This window comes from Papio anubis, chromosome 1 (assembly GCF_008728515.1).
Source record: "Papio anubis isolate 15944 chromosome 1, Panubis1.0, whole genome shotgun sequence".
Lineage (NCBI taxonomy): Eukaryota > Metazoa > Chordata > Mammalia > Primates > Cercopithecidae > Papio > Papio anubis.
In genome coordinates this window covers 124,780,134-124,805,654 of record NC_044976.1, presented here as the reverse complement: position 1 = coordinate 124,805,654, position 25,521 = coordinate 124,780,134, and the positions used below count along the sequence as shown (strand labels likewise).

Genomic DNA, 25,521 nt, shown 5'->3' with positions numbered 1-25,521 from the left:
GTAGCTAAATATACACCAGGAACACTCTGGAAGCTAGACTCAAAACAGCTTTTAGAATTTATGCTACTGTCTCAAAACCTGGCAAGTTTCAGGAAACTGTAACCTTTCTCCCTCCTCTGTATGCACATCTGCTGCTGGCACCAGATGGGTCTATAAGGAAAAAGAATTACTATTATCTTCCCAAAGGCACCCTCAGTTTTCTGAAATGATCTCACCCACCCAAATACATCCAACATCCCTGGTAGCTGACTTTGCTTCCCACTGGTTTCACTAGTAGCTGGTCTATTCGTAGCATAAACCTGTATTCTCCAGCTTATTTTCTTTTTTGATACTGTGTAACATTAGCCTTACAGCACTAGACAGAAGATGCTGGAAGGTAAGATAAAATGTGATATGCGAAAAAACATTCAGACTTTTAAAAAAACATAAATAGCCCCACCTCACTCCCCCCATAAAATCTAGAGACAATTATTCTAGAGTAAACCCAAAACAAATCAAAAGCATTATATCTTGACTGACCAGACAGTAAATATTCAAATAAGGTCAATAGTGTAAAATTTAATACAGGACTACACTTTTGAAGAAAAAAATCCACCAATTTAAATTCAATTGTTGTTAAAAGTTTTCCATTATTATTTCCCATTGTCTCAAAGAAATTGACAAACCTCCTGCATTTAGCTGGAGTGACTCTGTAGTATCAGAAAGTTGTTGTATCTGAGGCCAGGTTCCATGGCTCATACCTGTAATCCTAACACTTTGGAAGGCCGAAGCAGGAGGATTGGCTGAGCTCAGGAGTTCAAGACCACCCTGGGTAACATAGTGAAACACTGTCTCCACTAAAACACAAAAAATTAGCCAGGCATGGTGGTGCATGCCTGTAGTCCCAGCTACTCAGGAAGCTGAGGCATGAGAACTGCTTGAACCCAGGAGGCGGAGTTTGCAGTGAGCAGGGATATACTCTGGCCTGGGAGACAGAGAGAGACTCCATCTCAAAAAAAAAATTAGCCAGGTGTGGTGGTAGATGCCTGTAATCCCAGCTACTCCGAGGAGGCCTGAGGCATAGAGATCACTTGAACCTGGGAGGTGGAGGTTGCAGAAAGCAGGTTCGCACCACTGCACTCCAGCCTGGGCAACAAGACCAAGACTCTGACTCAAGGAAAAAAAAAAAAAGTTGTTATCTCTAAGGATAAATTTTAATATCTATCCCAATAAGAGCCCCAGTATAGCACCCAATAGCAGAAAATGATTTCAAAGTAATACACTGGATGAGGTGCAGTGGCTCATACCCATAATCCCAGCACTTTGAGGGAGGGCGAGGCAGGCAGCTGCTTGAGCCCAGGAGTTTAGAAACCAACCCGCAGCGGCAGGAGACCACGGATCTGCACAAAATGGGAATCAGTACGGGGCGGTTTGCATGCACCTGTAGTCCCAGCTAGCTATTCAGGAAGAGCTGAAGTGGGAGGATGACCTAAGCCCAGGACAGGAGGTTGCAGCATGTCAGTACTGCTCCAGCCAGAGACCACAAAAGTAAAGACCCTGTCTCAAAATAATAATAATAATACACTGCTTATTAAAAAACAGAATTTCTCTGGTAAGCACTGCAGGAACATTCTGAAGGTTAATAAGGCAGTCAGAGAGGATTACAATTTGCTACAAAACGCATAAGACAAGCACAAAGGCAGAATTCTCATGAAGTGGGAAGGAGAAGTGAAAGCAACTTGTCTAATTCCAGGAGCAAGAGATCACCCAAGATATCCCCTATCATCTCAGGGATGGTCCTTGAGCTACAAAGCTTGTTTCGCTACCTCAACAGAAATAAGTTCAGGCAATGAAACAGTATTGTGCAATGCAAAGCTGATACTGAGGGAATGTCCTGATATCCAGAATCAAATATGTAAAATAAATAAAAATGAAATAAAAAGGCCAGAATGCGATTGGTTCAGCCTGTAATCCCAGCACTTTGGGAGGCTAAGGTGGGGGTAAGGAGATCGAGACCCGCGGTGAAACCCTGTCTCTACTAAAAAGACAAAAGCTTAGCCCGAGGGGCGCCCGGTGGGCTGGGCACCCATAGTCCCAGCTACTCAGGAGGCTGAGGCAGGAGAATGGCGTGAACCGGGAGGCAGAGTTTGCAGTGAGCTGAGATCAGCCACTGCACTCCAGCCTAGACAGCAGAGCAAAGATAGATCTCAAAATAAATAAATAAATAAATAAATAAATAGGAAAAAAGCAAAACCAAAACCAGAATCAAATATAGTGTGTGACTTTTGTTCAACAGCAATATCAAGGCTATCAAATGCAGCACCTCTAATTCAACTAACCCACAGCCTGAAAACAAGTCACTAGCCTGGAATAAATGAATTTATTTCAGGCCAGTGCTGAGACTGATTTCACTGTTTTCTCCTATGACCATTATCCTCATAAAGAGGATGAGTACACATAAATTTTAAGTATCTGTAACCCGTGGTGAACAATCTCCAAAGAAGTTCCCAACTTTACTTTGAGAAAAAAGATTAACTGCTTTTAAGGTGTGTTGCCACTTGCTACTTTTAGAATATTACCAGCCTCCCAATTGAGGGACCCATGTCCTGGAACACTCTATAAGCACTCTACCGTGTCACGGGTTTCCTTCAGAAGAACATTGATGGCTCTGATGACATCTCCATTGCAGTCATGCAAAGCAATCACCACATTCATCCTGGTTCTTTCCTGTAATATCAATCAACTGAAAAGAGAAAAATTATACAGTAGAACAGCCTTATCTCCCTCTAATGAAAACTAGGTGAAGGGAAGCGGTATCCAGCTGAGTTTAGAAAAAAGTGAGTTTAAAAGGCAAAAGATGAGGGGCCAGAGCCGCAGTGGCTCATGCCTATAATCCCAGCACTTTGGGAGGCGAGGTGGGAGATCACTTGAGTCAGGGAGTTTGAGACCAGCCTGACCAACATGAGGTGGCTCCTGTCTCTACTAAAAATACAAAAATTATACAGAAGTGTGTGGTGGTGGGTGCTGCAGCCCTAGCTACTTGGGAGGCTGAGGCAGAATCAGCTTGAACCCAGGAGGCAGAGGTTGCAGTGAGTGAGATCCAGCCACTGCCTCCAGCCCCTGGGCCCACCGAGAACAGACTCCGTCTCAAAATTTAAAAAAAAAAAAGAAAGAAAAAGGATGTAGGAATTGCCCTGTAGGTTTCCAAGAACCACCTACCCCTAAAAAAAGGCAATTTTGAGGTATTCTGTTTCCAAAAGCCAAATATTAACACCTGTGGTTCAGGGATGAGGTCAAAAAGTATTTACAAAGCAATTAAGCATCAAATACAGAGACAAACTCTGAAACACACAGGCTTCAGCATGAATTTCCACATTTCCTATATCCACAACTGCTCAGTTTCTACAAATGGCATCAGCAACAGGCAAGAGGTTAAAATTAAGATAAAATTTCCAAACTAAGTATCTATCCAAGGGGCTACAATAGAGGCGAGAGTGCGGTGGCTCACCCTGTAATCCCAGCACTTTGGGAGGCTGAAAGAACAGGCAGATCACCTGGTCAGGAGTTTGAGACCAGCCTGGCCAACATGGTGAAACCCCACCTCTACTAAAAATACAAAATTAGCCAGTGGTGGCAAGCCTGTAATCCCACAATAACTACTCGGAGGCTGAGGCCGCGAGAATTGCTTGAATTCAGGAGGCGGGGCTGCAACTGGCCAAATATCCATGCCCTGCACTCCAGCCTGGGTGACAGGTGAGACTTCATCTGAAAAAAAAAAACAAAAAACAAAACAAAGAGGGCTACAATAAATGAGAGGGAATGAAAACACTTATTTATCAGCCTGACCTATTATATTTCAGGTGAAAATTCTCCCAATACCACAAGGAGAAATACAGCATCTACATCTGTAATTATTTGATTAGGCCTTAGTCGTATGCTCTCGCAGGCATTTTAGTAGGTGGTACTTGTTTCACTTCTCTCCTCAAAGTCCAGCATCATTATGGTCCGAAATCATCTGTGCAAGTCTAATTTGTTCTGCAGTGGCCTAGGTGAGATGAGATCAAGAAAGCATAATCATGAGGCAACAGTTTAGAGAACAAAACCTATAGATCGTCTCCACTGCCCCAATTTTCTTTTCCTTGTAACAAATGAGCAAGTAATAAAGCACCATTTAGGACACTTAAATCCAGGGATGGCCTTGGTGGTGGCTCCACGCCTGTAATTCCAGCACTTTGGGAGCCGAGGCCTCAGATCACCTGAGGTCAGTAGTTCAAGACCAGCCTGGCCAACATGGTAAGAGCCTGACTCTACTAGAAACACAAAATTAGCTGGGTGTGGTAGAGCACCCGTGGAGTCCAACTACTCCCGGGCTGAGGCAGGAGAATTGCTTGAACCGGGAGGACAGGAGGTTGCAGTGAGAACTGAGGCGCCACTGCACTCCAGCCTAGGCAACAGAGCAAGGCTCACCTCAAAAAAGATGCTTAAATCAGTAAAATGACAAAAACTGAGTAGAGAAACTGTTACAGAAAGAGTAGGAACTCATTCACCAATCTTCACAGTTAAAGGGACACCACAGTCTTAGAATCACAGAACCACTCTGACATCTGCTTACACTTAATTCATATTAAGTTACAAAGCCATGTGTAAACTCTGTTCTTATTTCTGTGATAACACCATCCTCTTATTCTTAGAGCTTAGAATACTACAAGTCTGACAATAGACTCAACATATCTTCTGTATATCCAGTATATGTTAAGATACTAGGAATTTTACTGCCCCAACTAAGTATTATAATTCTACCAGAAATTCACCTGAAACACCAGATGAAAGAAAAATGCACAAGGAAATTCCAGTCTCTTACATATTCAATTTATCTGACCATAATCAAATATAAGTAATTCATTCACATTACAACGCTAACATCAACCTGATGTGAGAAACAGAATATATCTACATCAAAGTTAATATCAAGGAGATTAATTTACTCCTTTAAAACTTAAAATTGAGCAATGCTCTCCTAGGTGTTTTAGGTTTAGTTTGAAGAAACACAGTGAAGCTGCCAAAGCTCCTTGTGGGAAAGGAACAATCAGGTAGGAGCTCAATGGGACGGATAGGAAAATAAAAAGATAAGTTGGGGGAAAAGGGAGCAAGATTTAAAATCTGGGAGAATGGGGAAAAGGCTGGCTACAGAGATATCAAAGGTGGGATGGGGTGCAGTTGCTCATGCCTGTAATCCCAGCAGTACCCTGGGAGGGGGCGAGACAGTCGAGATCCGCATAGAGGCAGAGGTTTGAGACTAGCCTGACCAACGATTGAAACTCTGTCTCTACTAAAAATAAAAATGAGCTGGGCGTGGAAATTTGCTTCCTTCTATAATCCCAGCCTACTCAGGAAGCTGAGGTGCAAGGAGAATTGCTTGAAGACCCGAGGTGAGGAGATTGCAGTGAAAAGGCCAAGGTGCGACCATTTCATTCAAAGCCCACAGGCAATAGGCAAGGCTCCGTCTCAAAAAAAAAAAAAGAGAGAGATATCAAGGTGGAAGGTCTAGAAACAAGAAGGTATTGCTAAAATGGCCCAGGTAAGAGAGGAAATGCTATCTTAAATATCTTAAGAGTTATAGAGGCAGACGGTGACACCTATAATCCCAGGAGTTCAAGACCCAGCCTGGGCAGCGCCCAGCAAGACTACCATCTCTACAAAAATTTTGCAAATAAGCCTGGTATGGTAGTGTGCACCTGAGTAGTTCCACCTACTCCACCCGAGGCTGGTAGGGAGGATCACTTAAGCCCAGAAGTTGAGGGCTACCAATGAAGGTGACTGTGCCACAGCACTCCTGACCTATGCAAAGGGGAGAATCCCATCTTAAAAAAAAAAAGATAAAAGCACAAGGACCCTAATAGAAGTGCTAAAAAGCCTCATAACACACTATTAAACAACAAAAAAGTAAGCATTCTGCTTTACAGCATGTCATGAACAGTTATCAGAACCTAAGTAAAAACAGGCCAGCGACTAGAAACAAAATAGGAACCTAAACCAACAGTTCAAAGCACAGAATGATGCTGGCACTTTGCATGGAAACCAGCATCAGCTGGCAATGCTATATGAATCCATATGCTTTGGGTTATTTACCTGTGGCAGCTAGCGTGCTGTGTCTGGTTTTGGTTTGAGGTGTTCCCAGTTTCCCGAACCGGTTAGTGCCCACCGGCGATCATCATTTACAGTATATACAAATAACGAGTATTATTTACAAGGTAGAATACTGAAAGATTTAAAAAGAAAATTAGGTATTAAACGTGGGCAAAATATGTTAACTCTCACCAGCACCTTCAGCACCAAACACTTTCACTTCTTCAAAGGAACAAATCAAGAAGATTCATTTATTCTTACAACATAATTAGCTTGATCAATTCCTTAGGAGCTATAGCTATTAATCCATTTTTTATGTAACAAGAAATGTATAAAGCATGTGTAAGCAACTTTTAAAGAAGTTACAGCAGTTTGGTTACTAGTCCCTATATAAGCACTTTACATTTAGCTAATAATCAAAGCCTTTTATATAGGTGCAAGCATCTAAAAAGTACCTTTTGGCAGGAAGTAGGAACAATCAGTAATGTCTGGAAACAAAAAGCCTTCCAGGAAGGGAAATTGATCTACTCCCGAAAAATAATTTTAAATACTATATTCCAATCACCTAAGAAACAGCCTGCCTTGCAAGCCTTTTTATGTAGCTGCATGCTTGACCTCCATTGTTTGGGAGGCACAAGTTCAAGTCTAGACTCTTCTTTCTCCCTCAAGTTTCATCTCTCAGTATGCTGTGGGTTTGTTTATTGTTTTGTTGGGGTTTTGTTTTAAACCACAGCCTTCAACAGGGTACATATTGGCCCCAACGATTTTTGTCAGAATCTCTGTTTAACTGAAATGATTCACTGCTTTCTGGGTTAGCTACTCTTGGTCTCCTGAGTCCACATTTTCACAAAGAAACCAAGATGGCAATTACCACACTCCACCTTAATGCACAAAGGGTCTCAAATTTGTCTCAAATAACCAAAGCATCAGCACAAAGTTTTATTTGGAAGAAAAGTGCTTCCTAGGAAATCATTTAAACTTGAGACCTTAATGCTTTGGCAAGATGACTTAGTTGAGTCTTTAAAGAGACACCAAGGGAACACCTGGGGCTTTCCCCAAACCAGAATATAGTTTTGTTACAAGACTTCTAACAACGAGAAGGATTCTACTGAATTTCATTCCTTTAGTTCATACTTTGTTTTATAATTGCAATCTGGCTACTGCATTTTAGTACAAAAGAAAACATTAATCATATGATGGAGTGCTCAAAATAATAGATTTACTCTGCCTTTATTTTGCTTCAGAGAGGATAGTTTATGCTTTCTGCTCTATATTTTAATTTTTCTTGTTAATGAAACCTTATACAGCATAATTTACAGACTGCCCAGAATATTACTGGATTAGAGGTGGGAGGAAAGGACTTCTAAAGAAATATGCAAGGATTAACTGTGGGAAGTGAATTTATCTGATTTTCTTGGATGGCCACAGAGAGTTGACTTTTTCTAATACCAAATTCTTCACCAAGTTGCGTCAATAGGTTACACAGGTCTTTGCATCATGAAGATTTTTTTAAGGCAGCTTCAAGGTAATTTTTAAGCCATTACCTCTTCCCTACACCTTATATAGGCACACAAGACCCATAAATATTTCAAGCTAGAAGGATTATTTGCTACACAGTAGCCCATTTTTCAGGTTAGCATTATAGCCAAGTTTCCAGCTTTACAAAAAAAAAAGTTGTTAACCAAGTACCGAATCCAAATCAACAAGACTACATATACACATATATCGTGTATCAAGATGAGGAAAACTATTTTTGTTTTAAAATGGAAACAAGATGAACTTTCTAATATGGCATAGTCGACAATCCACTACTGTAACTTACAAATAATGATGACTGTTTTTTTCTACTCACTGTGGCGAATATCAATTTGTGAATAAAGTTGTAATTACCCGAGGCATAAACTGCATGACTAGCTATATCACGATTACGCTATACTGCAGTCAGATGTAAACATATTAAAAAGTCATCTTGAAATATATAATTAACCAAGAAAGAAAAAAAACCCTCCTAATCACTCTTACTTTAGTAACATTTCCACTCACAAGTGCTTGAAATGGCGACTAAGAAATTTACCACCTAGTAGTGACAGCGTACAGGCAAACTGAGTCAAAAATGGGATTATCTGGAATGAGATCACTTGAGGCTGAGGTAGTAACAAGCAGACCATTCCATTCCTCACTGGGCGATCTTGTTGCCCACTTTGCTCTTCTTGTCACTTGAGGAAGTAGGGTGAGAGTATTTGGAGACCAAGGAAGCCAGTCGCGAGGAAGTAAGCCTTACAGGTTTCAACACAGGGGTGCCTTGACTCTTTTGAAAACCAAGCTGTAAAAAATAGCCAGAGAAATTTCACTGAAAAACTAAATGTGTGTTGAGAATCTACTATGTGTCCAATACTTCAGGAAAATACAAAAAGCAGTGTGACACACTTTCAAGGAGCTTACAATCTAATTTAAAGTGAATTCAGAGAGCTGAAGCTGGACTGGGTTGGGTAAGGAAACTTGCTACCTCTAAGCAGACCTTCATTTCTGTAGATGCTTTGCTGAAATGGTCCCTGCATCCCTTCCCCACCCCACCCTGAAATCCTGGGTTAGCAAAGAGTGGCTACCCCAGTAAGGACACAGCAGGAGGAGCTTTTTGGAATTAAAAACGAAACAGGACATTTTGTTTCATGCTGGTTTTACGTGCCAGCAATACTTCCCATTCACAAAGGGAAACAAATGTTTGAGATAGTCCGTCCTTTAAAGGACAATGGTGTCAGATCTCTCCAAAGCAGTTTTGTCAGCGTGCACAACCAAAATGTTTTGAATTCTCATAATCATTGGGACAGTCTAATATTTAAGTACAATGGAATTGAATTTCAAAGCAGTTTTATCAACTGATACATTCCAAAATGTTTTTAATTCTCACAAATGCAATTTTGCTAGTAATGCTGTGCATACAGCAAGTCGTGGTATACAGGCAGGATGTGGGGCGGAGGAAGGTAGGATGGGAGAGAAGACAAAAAAGATTTCTCCATGTAATAATCAGAAGGGAGAGTCAAAAGGCAAAACGTTAACAATAATAACAAAACGCCTGTTACTGTGATGTTTTCTTCCACAACATCCCACACCAGAGGTGGCTACATTTCAAGAAGGGTGGAAAGACGTCTCCAGTTTGGCTGACATCAGTTTGCAAAGCAATTTAAAGAGCTGTCCACAAAGGTTAGGAGTTTGAAAGAAATTGGGCATTCCCTGTCCCATTATGAGAGAAAAGTGAACTAAATACCCAGTGCTCTAGTGACGTCCTTAAAAGCGTAATACACTATGGGGGCTTCCATGTCTAACTTCCCCAAATAACATAATTGTTTTAGGGTACGCCCAAACTACAGTATAAACAGGAAGCTAAAGACAACAAAACATATTCAAGAACTTTGGAGTTTGAGTATGAGAAAGAAGGGAGGGAAAAGGAGCTGACAAGGAGGCGCAGGAAACGGAGAGGACGCAAGCCCACGCGTGTTGGAGATGGGAAGCTCACCCCCCTCAGCGCCACATCGAGAGCCCACAGGGGCCAATCTCCTTCCACCTCCCAGCGGAACAGGTAATCCTTCGCACACCCAAACTGAGGGCCACATGGGGGTTTGGGGCGTCCACCATCGCCCTCCCTCCCCCACGCCACCCCAAACCAGGCCCGAGGATCCCGGGATCCCAGGGGGCTGGCCCGCAGTGGAGTGTAGGGAGGAGGCCCTCTCCATCGCACAGGCACCGGCCGAGAGGTGAAGAGGGCCCCTACATGAACCGAGGCCCAGGCCTCGCTCGCTCGCGCTCTTTCTCGCTCTCTCCCCTCTCCCGGGCTCTGGCGCATGGCCCCCAACTTCACTGCGACGCCAGCCCCGCCCCGGCCCGCCACCCAAATCAGGGCCCCGGCAGCGCGGCCCACTGGGCCCCAGACAGCCATAAGCAAAACCTCCGGCGGCCGACTCGCGGGAGCAGTCACATGATGACTACGAGGGGCGATAGAACGCAGAGACCTACCGAGGGGCATACAGCGGGGGCAGGGGAGAATTAAAGGGGGATCCGCGCCGGATTTAAAGGGGCCGCGGACAATACCGGCCCGCCGCGCTGCCGCTGCCGCCGCCGCCGCCGCCAACGCCGCTGCGCTCCCAACTTACCTCAGTCTCCTCCCACTGACACCCGGGCCGCGCCGCCCTGTCACGTGATATAAGATTCCCACCTCTTCCCACCTCCCTCCTTTTCCCTCTCGCGCTCGCTCTCGCGCCTTTCCCCGCCCACTTGCCTTCCTGCGTCCCCAGCGCGTGACGCTAAAGGCGCGCACGCAAACGTGCGTGCCCGTCACAGGAGCCACCTGGCACCGGCTCCCGCGAGTGGCTCCGCCTCCTTCACGGCCTGCCTCTACCACACGTGACCCAGGGATGGCCCGCGGCTTCCTCTTACTGTCGTAGTTCACGATCTCAGCGCTCGACGCTCCCTGGGTGCCATTGCCTGCCTGAGTCACGTGTCAGGGGGAGGCTGGAAGGCATCGTTCTCTTCCCAGCCCTGCCCCGCAGCCGCCATGTTTTCAGGCCCAGTGGGGATGGGATGAGAATCCTGCAGCAGGCCTGGGCCCCGACCAACAGGAACAGCAGAGGTAAGCCCGAACAATTCTGCGCGAGTGAGGCCATGGCGTCCGGCAGTAACTGGCTATCCGGGGTGAATCGTGCTGGTGATGGCCTGCGAGACCTGGTGAGGGGAGATTCCCCCACCCCATTCACTGCTGTCGCATCTTAACCAGTAGGGGCCTCTTCTTGAGGCTGTTCCCCCCGCCTGCATTCGCCACCCACTCACCTGCTTTATGGGGCTTTGATTCACTTATTCCAGGGTAGGTGGGAGTTTAAAATCTTCTCCAGCCGATTGCCTCTTTGGTCTAGAACTTTCCCTCTAACACTAGAGCACAGACCCCGCCTCCCTGCTACTGGCTTCTTAGATCCACCCTATCTTAACGGTCTTTGCTTTGCCCCAAAGTTTTTTACCCTGAAACATTCGAGAGCCAGAATCTGGCGATTTGGAATGTGAAGGCATGTAAAAATGCCCAACAATGTCTTTTTATTAAAGTTCTTACATCTTTTGGACAGGTGTTTGTACGCTATTTATTTTTGTGAAGAGGCGAATGTGCGCTTTGCAATGAAATCTCGAAGGGACCTCATGTCCCTGTGGGACACAAAATGCCCAAAGGTAGGTCCTTAGGGCACGGGATTAAACTTATGCACTTTCCAGCAAGATCTTTTAGGGTCAAGAATGAGATTTGCTCTGCCTTTAGTGATGACTTTAATTCTCGTGTTTCTTTGCGTGCACTTGTGGTAGCGTTCCTAAATTGAGCAGAGGCGCTGTACTTTGGAACTTGGCTCCTGCTCCAGTGCTGTGGCAAGCAGAAGAACTTCTGTTATTGTATCCTGTGAAGGGCTTGGGTCGGAGTTCCCAACTCTTTGTAGTAAAGTATTTCCCAGCTCATCTTAAACTACCCAGTGTTTTACGTTTTGATTGGGATGGGGTTGAGATCATTAAAGGTTAACCAAGAGCAATGAGAAGGGTTACCTCCTACATAACTGTAGACTTAGCTGGGAGCTCCATAAATCACGTAGTTTCCACCATTCATGTTACCAACATGCCCAGGAAAAGGAAGCAGTTTACCAGAGGAATATGTAGGGAAGTGAATAACCCAGTGGTCTTTTATCTTTGTCTGTACTTCTCCTTAGGTGATTGTCTTCCTTTCCTTGGCTTTTGCTTCTAGATGAAATTTATCTGTATCCAGGAGCCTCTTTCCTGAGTTCCATGCATATATTAGAACTGACTACCCTGACATTTTGACTTGGATTTCTAATAGGCATCTCAAACCCATATGTGAATAAGGTCACTGTGCTCTGCTGTCACCCTCATTCTGCTTCTTTAGTCTTTAAGTTTCTAACTAAAAGACGCAAAAGCACCATACCAACCTCATGACGGCTCTCCCCCAGATCACTGGGACCCAGCTCTACCCCTGGCTGAATTTTCCCTCTTTTGCTCCTCTGATCTGGAATGGCCTTCATTTGGCTGGCTCATTCATTCTTTTTAATCTTAAGCTTAAAATGTTGCTTCAAGTGTACTGTTTGGTGGTTCCCTCTTTTATTTGCATTTTACTTTGATTTTTTTTTCATAGCATTTACCATAATTTTCTTTTTATGTTTGTCCATTTGTTTAAAACATGCCTCTCTCTTCCACAGCTGAGCCATGGCTTCAAGATACAGGCACCATACCAGTTTTGTTCCGCGACTGTAAAAGCCAGGACCTACGTAGTAGGTGCTCGAGTAATTTCTTGTTGAATGAAAACAGGTTAGTGCCAGGAGCCTGCACATAGCAGGTACTCGAAGTAATTGTTGTTGCTGAGCGAAAAACAGGTTAGTTGTAGACCTAGAGCTCATGACTCCCTCCAGCTCCTAGAGCACTGTACTTTCTTTTTGAGACAGAGTCACCGGCAATGCGCCCAGGCTGGAGTGCAGTGGCGGCGATCTCGTCGCTGCAAGCTCGCCTCCCAGGTTCCACGCCATTCTCCTGCCTCAGCCTCCGGTAGCTGGGACTGCAGGCATCGCCCGCTTCGCCCGGCTAATTTTTTGCATTTTTAGTAGAGACGGAGTTTCACCGTGTTAGCCAGGGTGATCTCGATCTCCTGACCTCGGGATCCGCCCGCCTCAGCCTCCCAAAGTGCTGGGATTACAGGCGTGAGCCACCGCGCCCGGCCGAGCACTGTACTTTCATTAACCAGTGCTATTAACCTTTCCCTCTTTGTTCCTTGCTGAAATACTACATGGAAAGACTCTAGGAGGATGTCCTGGCTTGAAACCCTAACAGTCCTTCCTGCCTCATGAGAGAGACATAGGGTTAGTTTCTAGCACATCGTGAACCAATCAATAGTTTGGCTATTCAGGGGTCCCTTGGTCTAATTGAGAGCAGTATTCCTTTTGCTTAAAAATTTTTTGCTAAATTCTCAACCATTGCTAGTGAAAATATAAATTAGTAAAACCACTTTGGAAAATAACTGGTCATTGTCTGGTAAGATTGCACATGTACCTAATCCCTGCTCCAGCAGTTTCTCTCCTACCATAGAGATACTAAGTTTTGCTCTTGTGTACCAAGAAACATGTACAAGATTACAAGATTATTCATAGCGGCATTGTTCATAATATTTGAAGAAGAAACAATTCAAATGTCCCCTTTTCAATGATTATATGGGCTGAGTGCAGTGGCTTACACCTATAGTCCTAGCACTTTGGAAGGCTGATGCCAGAACATCATGTGAGCCCGGGAGTTACAGACTGCAGTGAGCTATGATTGCACTGATGCACTCCAGCATGGGCAAGAGCAAGACCTTGTTTCTAAAAAATAGATAGTGGCATATTCATATGGAATAATGTAAAAAATGAAAAACTGAAGATATATATATGAAGACAAATGCTCAAAATACTTTTGAATGAAAAAAATTGCAAACATGAATGAATCTCAAAAACATGATGAGTGGGCCGGGCGTGGTAGCTCATGCCTGTAATCCCAGCACTAAGGGAGGCCAAGTTGGGCAGATAACACTTGAGGTCAGGAGTTCGAGACTAGACCAGTCAACATGGTGAAACCCCATCTCTACTAAAAATACAATTTAAAAAATCCCAACTACTCAGGAGGCTGAGGCAGGAGAATCCCTTGAAACCAGGTGGCAGAGATTGCAGTGAGCCGAGATCAAACCACTGCACTTCTGCCTGGGCGACAGAGCAAGACTCCGTCTCACCAAAAACAAACAGACTAAAAAACCATGCTGAGTGAGAAAAGTCGAAATGCCATTGACAAAAGAATATGTACCATATGCTTCCACCCCATTTATATGAAATTTTAGAACAGGCAGAACTGTAAAAGAGAGTACATGGGCCGGGTGCGGTGGCTCAAGCCTGTAATCCCAGCACTTTGGGAGGCCGAGACGGGCGGATCACGAGGTCAGGAGATCGAGACCATCCTGGCTAACACGGTGAAACCCCGTCTCTACTAAAAAATTCAAAAAAAACTAGCCGGGCGAGGTGGCAGGTGCCTGTAGTCCCAGCTACTCGGGAGGCTGAGGCAGGAGAATGGCGTAAACCAGGGAGGCGGAGCTTGCAGTGAGCTGAGATCCGGCCACTGCACTCCAGCCTGGGCGACAGAGCGAGACTCCGTCTCAAAAAAAAAAAAAAAAAGAGAGTACATGTTGCCTGGTTGGGACAGGGGAGATTTCCAGGTGATGAAAATATTCTTTATTTTGATTGACGTGGTGGTGAAGGGGGTATGTTCATTTGTCAAACTCATCAGTTTATATACATAAAATGAATGCATTTATTATATGTAAATTCAACCTCAAGTATATTTTTAAAATTTTGCTGGGCGCGGTGGCTCACGCCTGTAATCCCAGCACTTTGGGAGGCTGAGGTGGGTAGATTACCTGAGGTCAGGAGTTCAAGACCAGCCTGGCCAACACAGTGAAACCCCGACTCTACTAAAAATACAAAAAAATAAGCTGGGCGTGGTGGTGCATGCCTGTAATCCCAGCTACTCTGGAGGCTGAGGCAGGAGAATCACTTGATCCCAGGCGGAGGTTGCAGTGAGCAGAGATCACACCATTGCACTCCAGCCTGGATGACAGAGTGAGACTTGTCTCAAAAAAAAAAAATAATAAGGCCAGATGAGGTGGCTTACACCTGTAATCCTAGCACTTTGGGAGGCCAAGGCAGGCTGATCATGTTGGCTGAGGAGTTCAATATGGGGAAACCCTGTCACTGTAAGAAGTTTGAAAATGGGCCGGGTGCAGTGTCTCACGCCTGTAATCCCAACAGTTTGGGAGGCTGAGGCGGGCAGATCACAAGGTCAGGAGTTTGAGACCAGCCTGACGAGCATAGTGTGACCCCATCTCTACGAAAAATACAAAAAAGTAGCCGGGCATGGTAGCATGCGCCTGTAGTCCCAGCTACTAGGGAGGCTGAGGCAGGAGAATTGCTTGAACCCGGCAGGCAGAGGTTGCAGTGAGCCAAGATCATGCCACTGCACTCTAGTCTCAGTGATAGAGCGAGACTCCGTCTCAGAAAAAAAATTTTTTTTAATAATAGCCATGCATGGTGGTGTGTGCCTATAACCCCAGCTACTCAGGAGGCTAAGGCAGGAGGATCACCTGAACTCGGGAGGAGGAAGTTACAGTGAGCAGAGATTGTGCCATTGTACTCCAGCCTGGGTGACAGAGTGTGACCCTGTCTCAAAAGAAAAAAAAAATTTTTAAACAATTTGCAGAGGGATTCTTAAAGTATTTTTCCATTTGTATCAAGTTCAAAACCAGGCAAAGCTAAGCATCTTTTTTAGGGTGACACGATAAAACGGAAGAAGTGTATGAAGACTATTGACAAGGTTTGGGATGGGGAGCATTCATTGAGGGATGGCCACACAAGACTTCAAAGTTAGTGGTAATGTTCCATTGCATAAATTGGATATTGGTTATAGGTGTTCATTATGATTTTTATAATTATTTAAAATGTACATATATGTTATCTGTATTTTGTGTGTTTTATGTTTCACAATGGAAGTTTCTAAAAAGTTGCAACAAAAAATTTATTTCCTGGGGCTCTGGTAACTCTCTTAGGTAAGAGAGATCGATATGAAACTGCAAATAGTAATTGCTGCTGGGTGACTGAGAGGTGCTACCTTTGGCATCTTTTTTTTTTTTTTTTTTTTTTGGAGACGGAGTCTTGCTCTGTTGCCCAGGCTGGAGTGCAGTAGTGCGATTTCAGCTCACCACAAGCTCTGCCTTCCAGGTTCACACCATTCTCCTGCATTGGCCTCCCGAGTAGCTGGGACTACAGGCCCCCGCCACCACGCCCGGCTAATTTTTTGAATTTTTAATAGAGACCGGGTTTTACCATGTTAGCCAGGGTGATCTCTATCTCCTGATCTCGTGATCCACCCGTCTTGGCCTCCCAAAATGCTGGGATTACAGGTGTGAGCCACCATGCCCAGCCCCTTTTAGTATCTTTAAAATTTTTATACCATGGATTTGACTTGGCTATTTTAAAAGCTAAATATGTGTGTGTGTGGTTTTTTTTAAGTAGCCTCTAGGTAGGTGCATACCTGTAATCCTAGCTGCTCAGAAGGCTGAGGCAAGAGAGGCTAGGCACAGTCGCTCACACCTGTAATCCCAGCACTTTGGGAGGCCAAGGCAGGCGGATCACTTGAGGTCAGGAGTTTGAGACCAGCCTGGCCAACATGGTGAAACCCCATCTCTACTAAGTATACAAAAATTAGCCAGACATGATGGTACGCGCCTGTAATCCCAGCTACTCTGGAGGCTGAGACAGAATAGCTTGAACCTGGGAGGCGGAGGTTGCAGTGAACTGTGATTGCGCCACTGCACTCCAGCCTGAGTGACAGAGCGAGACTCTGTCTCAAAAAAAAAAAAATTAGAAATAATGTTGATGCTGTATAACTGAAGGATTTCTGGCAAGTTAAAAGTTCTAGCTTAGAGATGTGCAGCTTGGAGAGGTTATTGGAAAACCCAATCACATTCATTCTTAAATTCTTACCTCTTATCTGGTGATTTTATTAACTACATGAGCATCATGAGCATCTTCTCTATTTCTGTTGTCGTAGTTGTTCTTTAACTCTGCCCCATTTTCAGATTAGTGGAAAGCAGAGTGCAGGGTAAATACTTGTGTATTCTTTTCTTTATGTGAACAGGACTTGAAAGAAGAGATTGATATTCGACTCTCCAGGGTTCAGGATATCAAGTATGAGCCTCAGCTCCTTGCAGATGATGATGCTAGACTGCTACAACTGGAAACCCAGGGAAATCAAAGTATGTGGCAAGCTCTTGAAAGGCTTCAGTGAGGAGTCCCACAAGTCCAGAATTCCTTTTCTCTCAGAGTTGTCAAAAGCTGCTGGCAAAGCCTTAGTTATTCCTGTTACTGGATATATGCTAGATGCAGAGCCCATTTATTAGTTGCTGGAGTTTGGGGAATTTTATTTTTTTTATTTTTTCCTTTTTTGAGACGGAGTTTCGCTCTTGTTGCCCAGGCTGGAGTGCAATGGTGTGATCTCGGCTCACTGCAACCTCCACCCCCCAGTTTAAGCAACTCTTCTGCTTCAGCCTCCTGAGTAGCTGGGATTACAGGTGTGCCCACCATGCCTGGCTAATTTTGTGTTTTTAACAGAGACAAGGTTTCTCCATGTTGGCCAGGCTGGTCTCGAACTCCTGACCTCAGATGATCCGCCCGCCTCAGCCTCCCAAAGTGCTGGGATTACAGGCGTGAGCCACCACGCCCGGCCTGGGGAATCTTTTTAGGTTTATGCCTAACACCAGTCTTTTCCTTAACAGGTTGCTACAACTATCTGTATAGGATGAAAGCTCTGGATGCCATTCGTACCTCTGGTAAGGGATACCTGACAGTGTCCATTCTAGGATCCTGAAAGCCCACCTAGGGAACAGAGTAATGAACCCACTTTATATGTTAGGATTTGTCTTTTCTGCACATCCCTGGCTAGTAGGAAATTCTAGAGTTTTGAAAGTACTGGGTTAGAGATTTTGCTGAAGGAAATGATATAAGCAGGTTATTTTCCAAAGAGTCTGGGTGTTTTGTTTTTTAAAGTTCTTCTCTTGAGACCTTTAGTTTCATGAAGTAGATGATGGTAATTTGCTTGTTTTTCCACAAAGGATAGGTGGCACCTGCTTTTTCACTAAGCCCAAGATAGATTGTTCTTGAATTTCTTCCATTCTGTCAACACTTGTCATATATGCTGTATCTCTATGAAAACAGTTTATATCTTAAACCTAGGATGGATGGGTAAGCAGGATGGCAAAATATGTGATGACACTATCACGTGTCATTGATGTAGGTTACAGCTGTGGTGTTACCATCAAATGACCACTCAGGCATAGCTTTGTACCTTTGGTCTCATTAATCAGAATCTCCCTCTAACTCAACTCGCTCATTTCATTAGACCTATTTCTTTTTATTTTTGTAGACAGAGTCTTGATCTGTTGCCCAGGCTGGAGTGCAGTAGCACGATCTTGGCTCACCACAACCTCCACCTCCTAGGTTCACGTGGTTCTCCTGCCTCAGCCTCCCCAGTAGCTGGGATTACAGGTACCTACCACCATGCCCGGTTAATTTTTGTATTTTCAGTAGAGACAGGGTTTCACCACGTTGGCCAGGCTGCTGTCAAACTCCTGACCTCAGGTGATCTGCCTGCCCTGGCTTCCCAAAGTGCTGGAACTACAAGCGTAAGCCACTGCGCCCAGCCTCATTAGACCTATTTCTGAGTTTGGGGAATTAACTAGAAAGACTAAAGAATGGGGCAGGTGGCCGGGCGCGGTGGCTCAAGCCTGTAATCCCAGCACTTTGGGAGGCCGAGACGGGCGGATCACGAGGTCAGGAGATCGAGACCATCCTGGCTAACACGGTGAAACCCCGTCTCTACTAAAAATACAAAAAACTAGCCGGGCGCGGTGGCGGGCGCCTGTAGTCCCAACTACTCGGGAGGCTGAGACAGGAGAATGGCGTGAACCCGGGAGGCGGAGCTTGCAGTGAGCTGAGATCCGGCCACTGCACTCCAGCCTGGGCAGCAGAGCGAGACTCCGTCTCAAAAAAAAAAAAAAAAAAAAAAAAAAAAGAATGGGGCAGGTGCGGTGGCTCATGCCTGTAATCCCAGCACTTTGGGAGGGTGAGGCAGACAGATCACATGAGGCCAGGAGTTCAAGACCAACCTAACCAACAAGGTGAAACTCTTTTCTATTTTTGTCTCTACTAAAAATACAAAAATAAGCCTGGCATGGTGGTGCACATCTCCAATCCCAGCTCATCAGGAGGCTGAGAGTAGAGACTTGCTCAAACCTAGGAGGTGGAGGTTGCAATGAGCCAAGATCACCGCCACTGCATTCCAGCCTTGGTGACAGAGCAAGACTCCATCTCAAAAAAAAAAAAAAAAAGCCACTAAAGAATGAAAGAAAGTATATCATTGTGCTGTTTTCTCCACAGAAATCCCATTTCATTCTATGAAAGAAAGTATATCATTGTGCTGTTTTCTCCACAGAAATCCCATTTCATTCTGAAGGCCGGCATCCCCGTTCCTTAATGGGCAAGAATTTCCGCTCCTACCTGCTAGATCTGCGAAACACTAGTACACCTTTCAAGGGTGTACGCAAAGCCCTCATCGATACCCTATTGGATGGCTATGAGACAGCCCGCTATGGGACAGGGGTAAGCCAGTTTTTTCTTCAAGGCACTAAAGAGATCCCTCAGGCTGAGAGATCCTCACTCTTCCTTTCTCTTTCCTAAGGTCTTTGGCCAGAATGAGTACCTACGCTATCAAGAGGCCCTGAGTGAGCTGGCCACTGTGTGAGTTTGGTGGGGAAGGTGTCAAAGGGAGCTGGTATAGTATTGTTGGACTGTTCCCACAATGCAATTACCTTCATAAAGCAATATGAACAAAATCCATGATACCATAAGAGTTGTCAAGTTCTAGACTATTAGATCAGTCTCTTACATTAGGAAGCAGATGTGGCCGGATGCGGTGGCTCACGCTTATAATCCCAGCACTTTGGGAGGTTGAGGCGGGAGGATCATCTGAGGTCCAGAATCCAAGACCAGCCTGACCAACATGGTGAAACCCCATCTCTACTAAAAATACAAAATTACCTGGGTGTGGTGGTGCATGCCTGTAATCCCAGCTACTCGGGAGGCTGAGGCAGGAGAATCACTTGAACCCGGGAAGTGGAGGTTGTGATGAGCCAAGATCACGTCATTATACTCCAGCCTGGGCAACAAAAGTGAAACTCTGTCTCAAAAAAAATAAAGAAGAAGAAAAGAAAGCAGATGGGACTATACAAGCTAGTAAGAGAAGTTTTTCCTTCTGTGTGCATTTTTCTTGTCCTTTTTTTAGCCCAAAAAAATGTCAAAATTGGTGTAGCCTAGCAAAGGGAATAGTTTTTCAGCACACACAGGGATTCCTTCTGTATGGAGTCTCAGTGTTCTTTTTGTGTCTTGGCCCAATAAAAGTAAGAATTAAATAACATCTTTTTTTGGCCGGGCGCCCAGCCCATTGGGAGGCTGAGGAGGGTGGATCACAAGGTCAGGAGTTCAAGACTAGCCTGGCCAACATGGTGAAACCTCATCTTTACTGAAAATACAAAAAGTAGCTGGGCCTGGTGGCCGGCGCCTATAATACCAGCTACTCGGGAGACTCTGGCAGGAGAATTGCTTGAACCCAGAAGGCGGAAGTTGCAATGAGCCGATACCGTGCCATTGCACTCCAGCCAGGGTGACAAGAGCGATACTCTATCTCAAAAAAAAAAAAATCTGTTTTTACTACCACTTAAAACATTAGTAACCCTGTCTGAAACAAAGGCTATCACTATAGAGTCAGCTGTTGAGCATTTGTGTCACAGGAGAGGATTCATGACTTTTGTTTGGGAATGTTTTTAATACATACTAAACATAGTCTCATATTTTCATGCAAATGTTAAAATCAAAGTTCTTGGTGAGAAAGGAAAGTCAATCTGGAATAAAAACTTAGGCCAGATGCAGTGGCTTACGCCTGTAATCCCAACACTGGGCGGCCAAGGCAGGTGGATTATCTGAGGTCAGGAGTTCAAGACCAGCTTGACCAACATGGCGAAACCCCATCTCTACAAAAATACAAAAATTAGCCGGGCTTGATGATGTGCTCCTGTAATGCTAGCCAGTCGGGAAGCTGAGGCAGGAAAATTGCTTTAACCTGGGAGGTGGAGGTTGCAGTGAGCCGAGATCGTGCCATTGCACTCCAGCCTGGTGACAGAGCAAGACTCCCATCTCAAAAAAAAAAAACAAAATAATAAAAAGTTAGTTACTGTAATCCCAGCACTTTGGGAGGCCGAGACGGGTGGATCACGAGGTCAGGAGATCGAGACCATCCTGGCTAACACGGTGAAACCCCGTCTCTACTAAAACATACAAAAGACTAGCCGGGCGAGGTGGTGGGCGCCTGTAGTCCCAGCTACTCAGGAGGCTGAGGCAGGAGAATGGCATGAACCTGGGAGGCGGAGCTTGCAGTGAGCTGAGATCCGGCCACTGCACTCCAGCCTGGGCAACAGAGCCAGACTCCATCTCAAAAAAAAAAAAAAAAAAAAAAGTTAGTTACTAGCCATAAAAAGAATTAATCTGCTATGTTGAATATTGCCCTTTCTCAAGAGATAAAAGGGTATGTCTCTCCTGTCTTCTCTCTGTGCCTAAAAATGGGCCACCTTGTCTTAAAGGATGAAAGGTCGAAGGCCTGGAGCAGTGGCTCACATCTATCATCCCAGCACTTTGGGAGGCCAAGGCGGGCGGATCACTTGAGGCCAGGAGTTAGAGACCGGCCTGGCCAACATGGCAAAACCTCATCTCTACTAAAAATACAAAAATTAGCCTGGCGTGGTGGCACATACCTGTAATCCCAGCTACTCCAGAGGCTGAGGCAGGAGAATTGCTAGAACCCAGGAAGCAGAGGTTGCAGTGAGCCGAGATTGTGTCACTCTACTCCAGCCTGGGTGACAGAGCCAGAGTCTGTCTCAAAAAAAAAAAAAAAAGATGAAAGGTCCTAGTAAAAACTGCTTAGAAGGCCAGCTGCAGTGTTCATACTTGTAATCCCAACACTTTGGGAGGCTGGGATGGGTGGATTATTTGAGCCCAGGAGTTTGAGACCAACCTGGGCATCATGGCGTAACCCTGTCTCTGCTAAAAATACAAAAATTAGGCCAGGCGCGGTGGCTCACGCCTGTAATCCCAACACTTGGAGAGGCCAAGGCGGGAAGATCACGAAATCAGGAGAGCGAGACCATCCTGGCTAACGCGGTGAAAATCCGTCTCTACTAAAAATACAAAAAAAAAAAAAAAATTAGCTGGGCTTGGTGGCGGGCCCTGTAGTCCCAGCTACTCGGGAAGCTGAGGCAGGAGAATGGCGTGAACCCAGGAGGTGGAGCTTGCAGTGAGCCAAGATCGCATCATTGCACTCCAGCCTGGGCGACAGAGCGAGACTCCGTCTCAAAAAAAAAAAAAATTAGCTGGGAGTGGTGGCGTCCACCTGTAGTCCCAGCCACTCGGGAGCTAAGGTGTGTGTATCACTTGTACCTGGGAGGCAGAGGTTGCAGTGAGCCAAGATCATGCCACTGCACTCTAACCTGGGCAACAGAGCGAGAGACTGTCTCAAAAAAAAAAAAAGAAAAACTGCTCAGAGCACTAATGAAAATGAACATGTAGAGAGACTGGAAAAGGGCATTTGGTCTAGAAGTCAGCAGAAGTCTGTTCAAAATTCACTCTTTGAAAGATAAATACTGGATGATGCCAGTTATATGAGATACCTAGGTAGTCATACTCAGAGACAGAAAGTAGAATGATGGTTGCAGGGGCTGGAGAGTGGGAAAAATAGGGAGTTGTTCAGTGGGTATAGTTTCAGTTTTGCAAGATGAAAATGTTCTGGAGGTTGGTTGCACAACACTGTGAATATACTTAACACTACTGAACTATACATTTAAAAATGCTTAAGATGGTAAATTTTATGTTACATGTATTTTATCACAATCTTTTTAAAATTATTATTATTATTATTTTTTTTTTTGAGGCGGAGTCTCCCTCTGTCGCCCAGGCTGGAGTGCAGTGGCCGGATCTCAGCTCACTGCTGAAGGCCAGGCGTGGTGGCTCACAGCTATAATCCCAGCACTGGCCGGGCGCGGTGGCTCACGCCTGTAATCCCTGCACTTTGGGAGGCCGAGGCGGGTGGATCACGAGGTCAGGAGATCGAGACCATCCTGGCTAACACGGTGAAACCCCGTCTCTACTAAAATACAAAAAATTAGCCGGGCGCGGTGGCGGGCGCCTGTAGTCCCAGCTACTCGGGAGGCTGAGGCAGGAGAATGGCGCGAACCCGGGAGACGGAGCTTGCAGTGAGCCGAGATGGTGCCACTGCACTCCAGCCTGGGCGACAGAGTGAAGACTCCGCCTCAAAAAAAAAAAAAAAAAAAAAAAAAATCCCAGCACTTTGGGAGGCTGAGGCAGGTGGATCACCTGAGGTCAGGAGTTCAAGACCAGCCTGGCCAACATGGTGAAACCCCGTCTCTACTAAAAATAGAAAAATTGGCTGGGCATTGTGGTGTGCGCCTGTAATCCCCAGCTACTCGGGAGGCTTAGACAGGTCGCTTCAACCTAGGAGGCAGACGTTGCAGTGAGCTGAGATCATGCCACTGCACTCCAGCCTGGGCAACAGAGCAAGACTCCATCTCAAAAACAAAAAATTACGTTTGATTGGTAGTTTCTAGGAATGTTTTAATGGGTATAGTGAAGAGTATAGGTTTTGAAATCTGACAACCTTAGGTTCGAATCCCAGTTCTGTCACTTAACTAGCTTTGTGACCTCATGCAAGCTAATTATTGGACCCTTATTTTCCTAATCTTCAAAACAAGGTGATAACCTGTATAGGGCATACCTGTCTCTCAAGAAAAAGCTTGAGCCAGAGGCAAGAACTCTGGGAAATTGGTTTCTCTGGTGCTAGTTGTTTTTGGTGTGAGTAGGTGTGTGTCAGGGCACCCAAACAGGGCCTTTATTCTGTCACCCAGGCTGGAGTGCTGCTACTTTTTTAGGGTGTGTGTGAGAGAGAGAGACAGGGTCTCTGTCGCCCAGGCTGGAGTGCAGTGGCACAGTCATGGCTAACTGCAGCCTCGAATTCTGGGCTCAAGCGATCCTCCTGCCTCAGCCTCCTGAGGAACCAGGACTACAGGTGCTTGCAACCATACCTGGCTAATTTTTTGTAGAGATGGAGTCTCACTTTGTTTCCCAGACTAGTCTCAAACACTCCTGGGCTCAAGCGGTCTCTGGCCTCTGCCTCCCAAAGTCCTGGGATTACAGGTATAAGTGACCATGTCCAGCCTCTCTGCTACTTCTTTTTTTTTGTTTTTTTTTGTTTTTTTTGAGATGGAGTCTTGCTCTGTCACCCAGGCTGGAGTGCAGTGGCACAATCTCGGCTTGCAACCTCCGTGTCCTGGGTTCAAGTGATTCTCTTGCCTCAGCCTCCCAAGTAGCTGGGATTACAGGCACCCACCACCACGCCCAGCTAGTTTTTGTATTTTTAGTAGAGATGGGATTTCACCATGTTGGCTAGGCTGGTCTCGAACTCCTGACCTCAAGTAATCCACCTGTCTGGGGCTCCCAAAGTGCTGGGATTACAGGCATGAGCCACCGTGCTCAGCCTCTCTGCTACTTCTAAGCTACTAGATGGGGTTTTAGTAACTAGTTTACTAAATAGGACAGATAGGACACAATTAACTATTTGTGGCTATTGCTGCATTTATAGCCTGGGATAAGCCCTGATTTATTTGATTAGTCCTCATTCTGTGAGTGACCTCTCCTCTCTGTTTTTCAGGGTTAAAGCACGAATTGGGAGCTCTCAGCGACACCACCAGTCAGCAGCCAAAGACCTAACTCAGTCCCCTGAGGTCTCCCCAACAACCATCCAGGTGACATACCTCCCCTCAAGTCAGAAGAGTAAACGTGCCAAGCACTTCCTTGAATTGAAGAGCTTTAAGGATAACTATAACACATTGGAGAGTACTCTGTGATGGAGCTGAAGGACTCTTGCCGTAGATTAAGCCAGTCAGTTGCAGTGTGCAAGACAGGCTGCTTGCCGGGCTGCCCTGGGGACATCTGACTCAGCAGGCCCAGACTGTATCCATCGAAGTTCCCGTTGTATCCAGAGTTCTTAGAGCTTGTGTCTAAAGGGTAATTCCCCAACCTTTTCTTATGGGCATTTTTAGAACATTGGCTAAGACTATTTTCCCCCCAGTAGCACTTTTTTCTGGATTTGCATTCAGGTGTTATTCTTAATGTTTCTGTCAAAGCTTCTTAAAAATCTTCACTTGGTTTCAGCCATAGTTCACCTTCCCTGTTCCAGGTTTATTTAATTCCAAAGGTGAGAGTTGGAGAGAGATGTCTTCCATATCTATACCTTTGTACACAGTTGAATGGGAACTGTTTGGGTTTAGGGCGTCTTAGAGTTGATTGATGGAAAAAGACAGGAACTGGTGGGAGGTCAAGTGGGGAAGTTGGTGAATGTGGAATAACTTACCCTTGTGCTCCACTTAAACCAGATGTGTTGCAGCTTTCCTGACATGCAAGGATCTACTTTAATTCCACACTCTCATGAATAAATTGAATAAAAGGGAATGTTTTGGCACCTGACATAATCTGCCAGGCTATATGACAGTAGGAAGGAATGATTTCCCCTAACAAGCCAATGCACTGGTCTGACTTTATAAATTATTTAATAAAATGAACTATTATCAAATAAAACATGAATCAGTCCTTTATAGTTGTCTTTTAATAAAACAGGCATTTGATAATGTTATCTGCA

General features: G+C 45.1%; 1 protein-coding gene across 1 annotated transcript; it reads left to right on the top strand.

The window, feature by feature from the left end:
* Positions 1–10,761: 10,761 nt before the first annotated feature.
* Positions 10,762–25,472, top strand: C1H1orf43 (chromosome 1 C1orf43 homolog). Its single transcript, XM_031653211.1, is given in 7 exon segments — positions 10,762–10,804; positions 11,194–11,310; positions 16,844–16,963; positions 17,483–17,536; positions 19,198–19,364; positions 19,444–19,502; positions 24,535–25,472. Coding segments are annotated over 7 exon segments (756 nt in total). The 3' UTR covers positions 24,731–25,472.
* Positions 25,473–25,521: the final 49 nt, after the last annotated feature.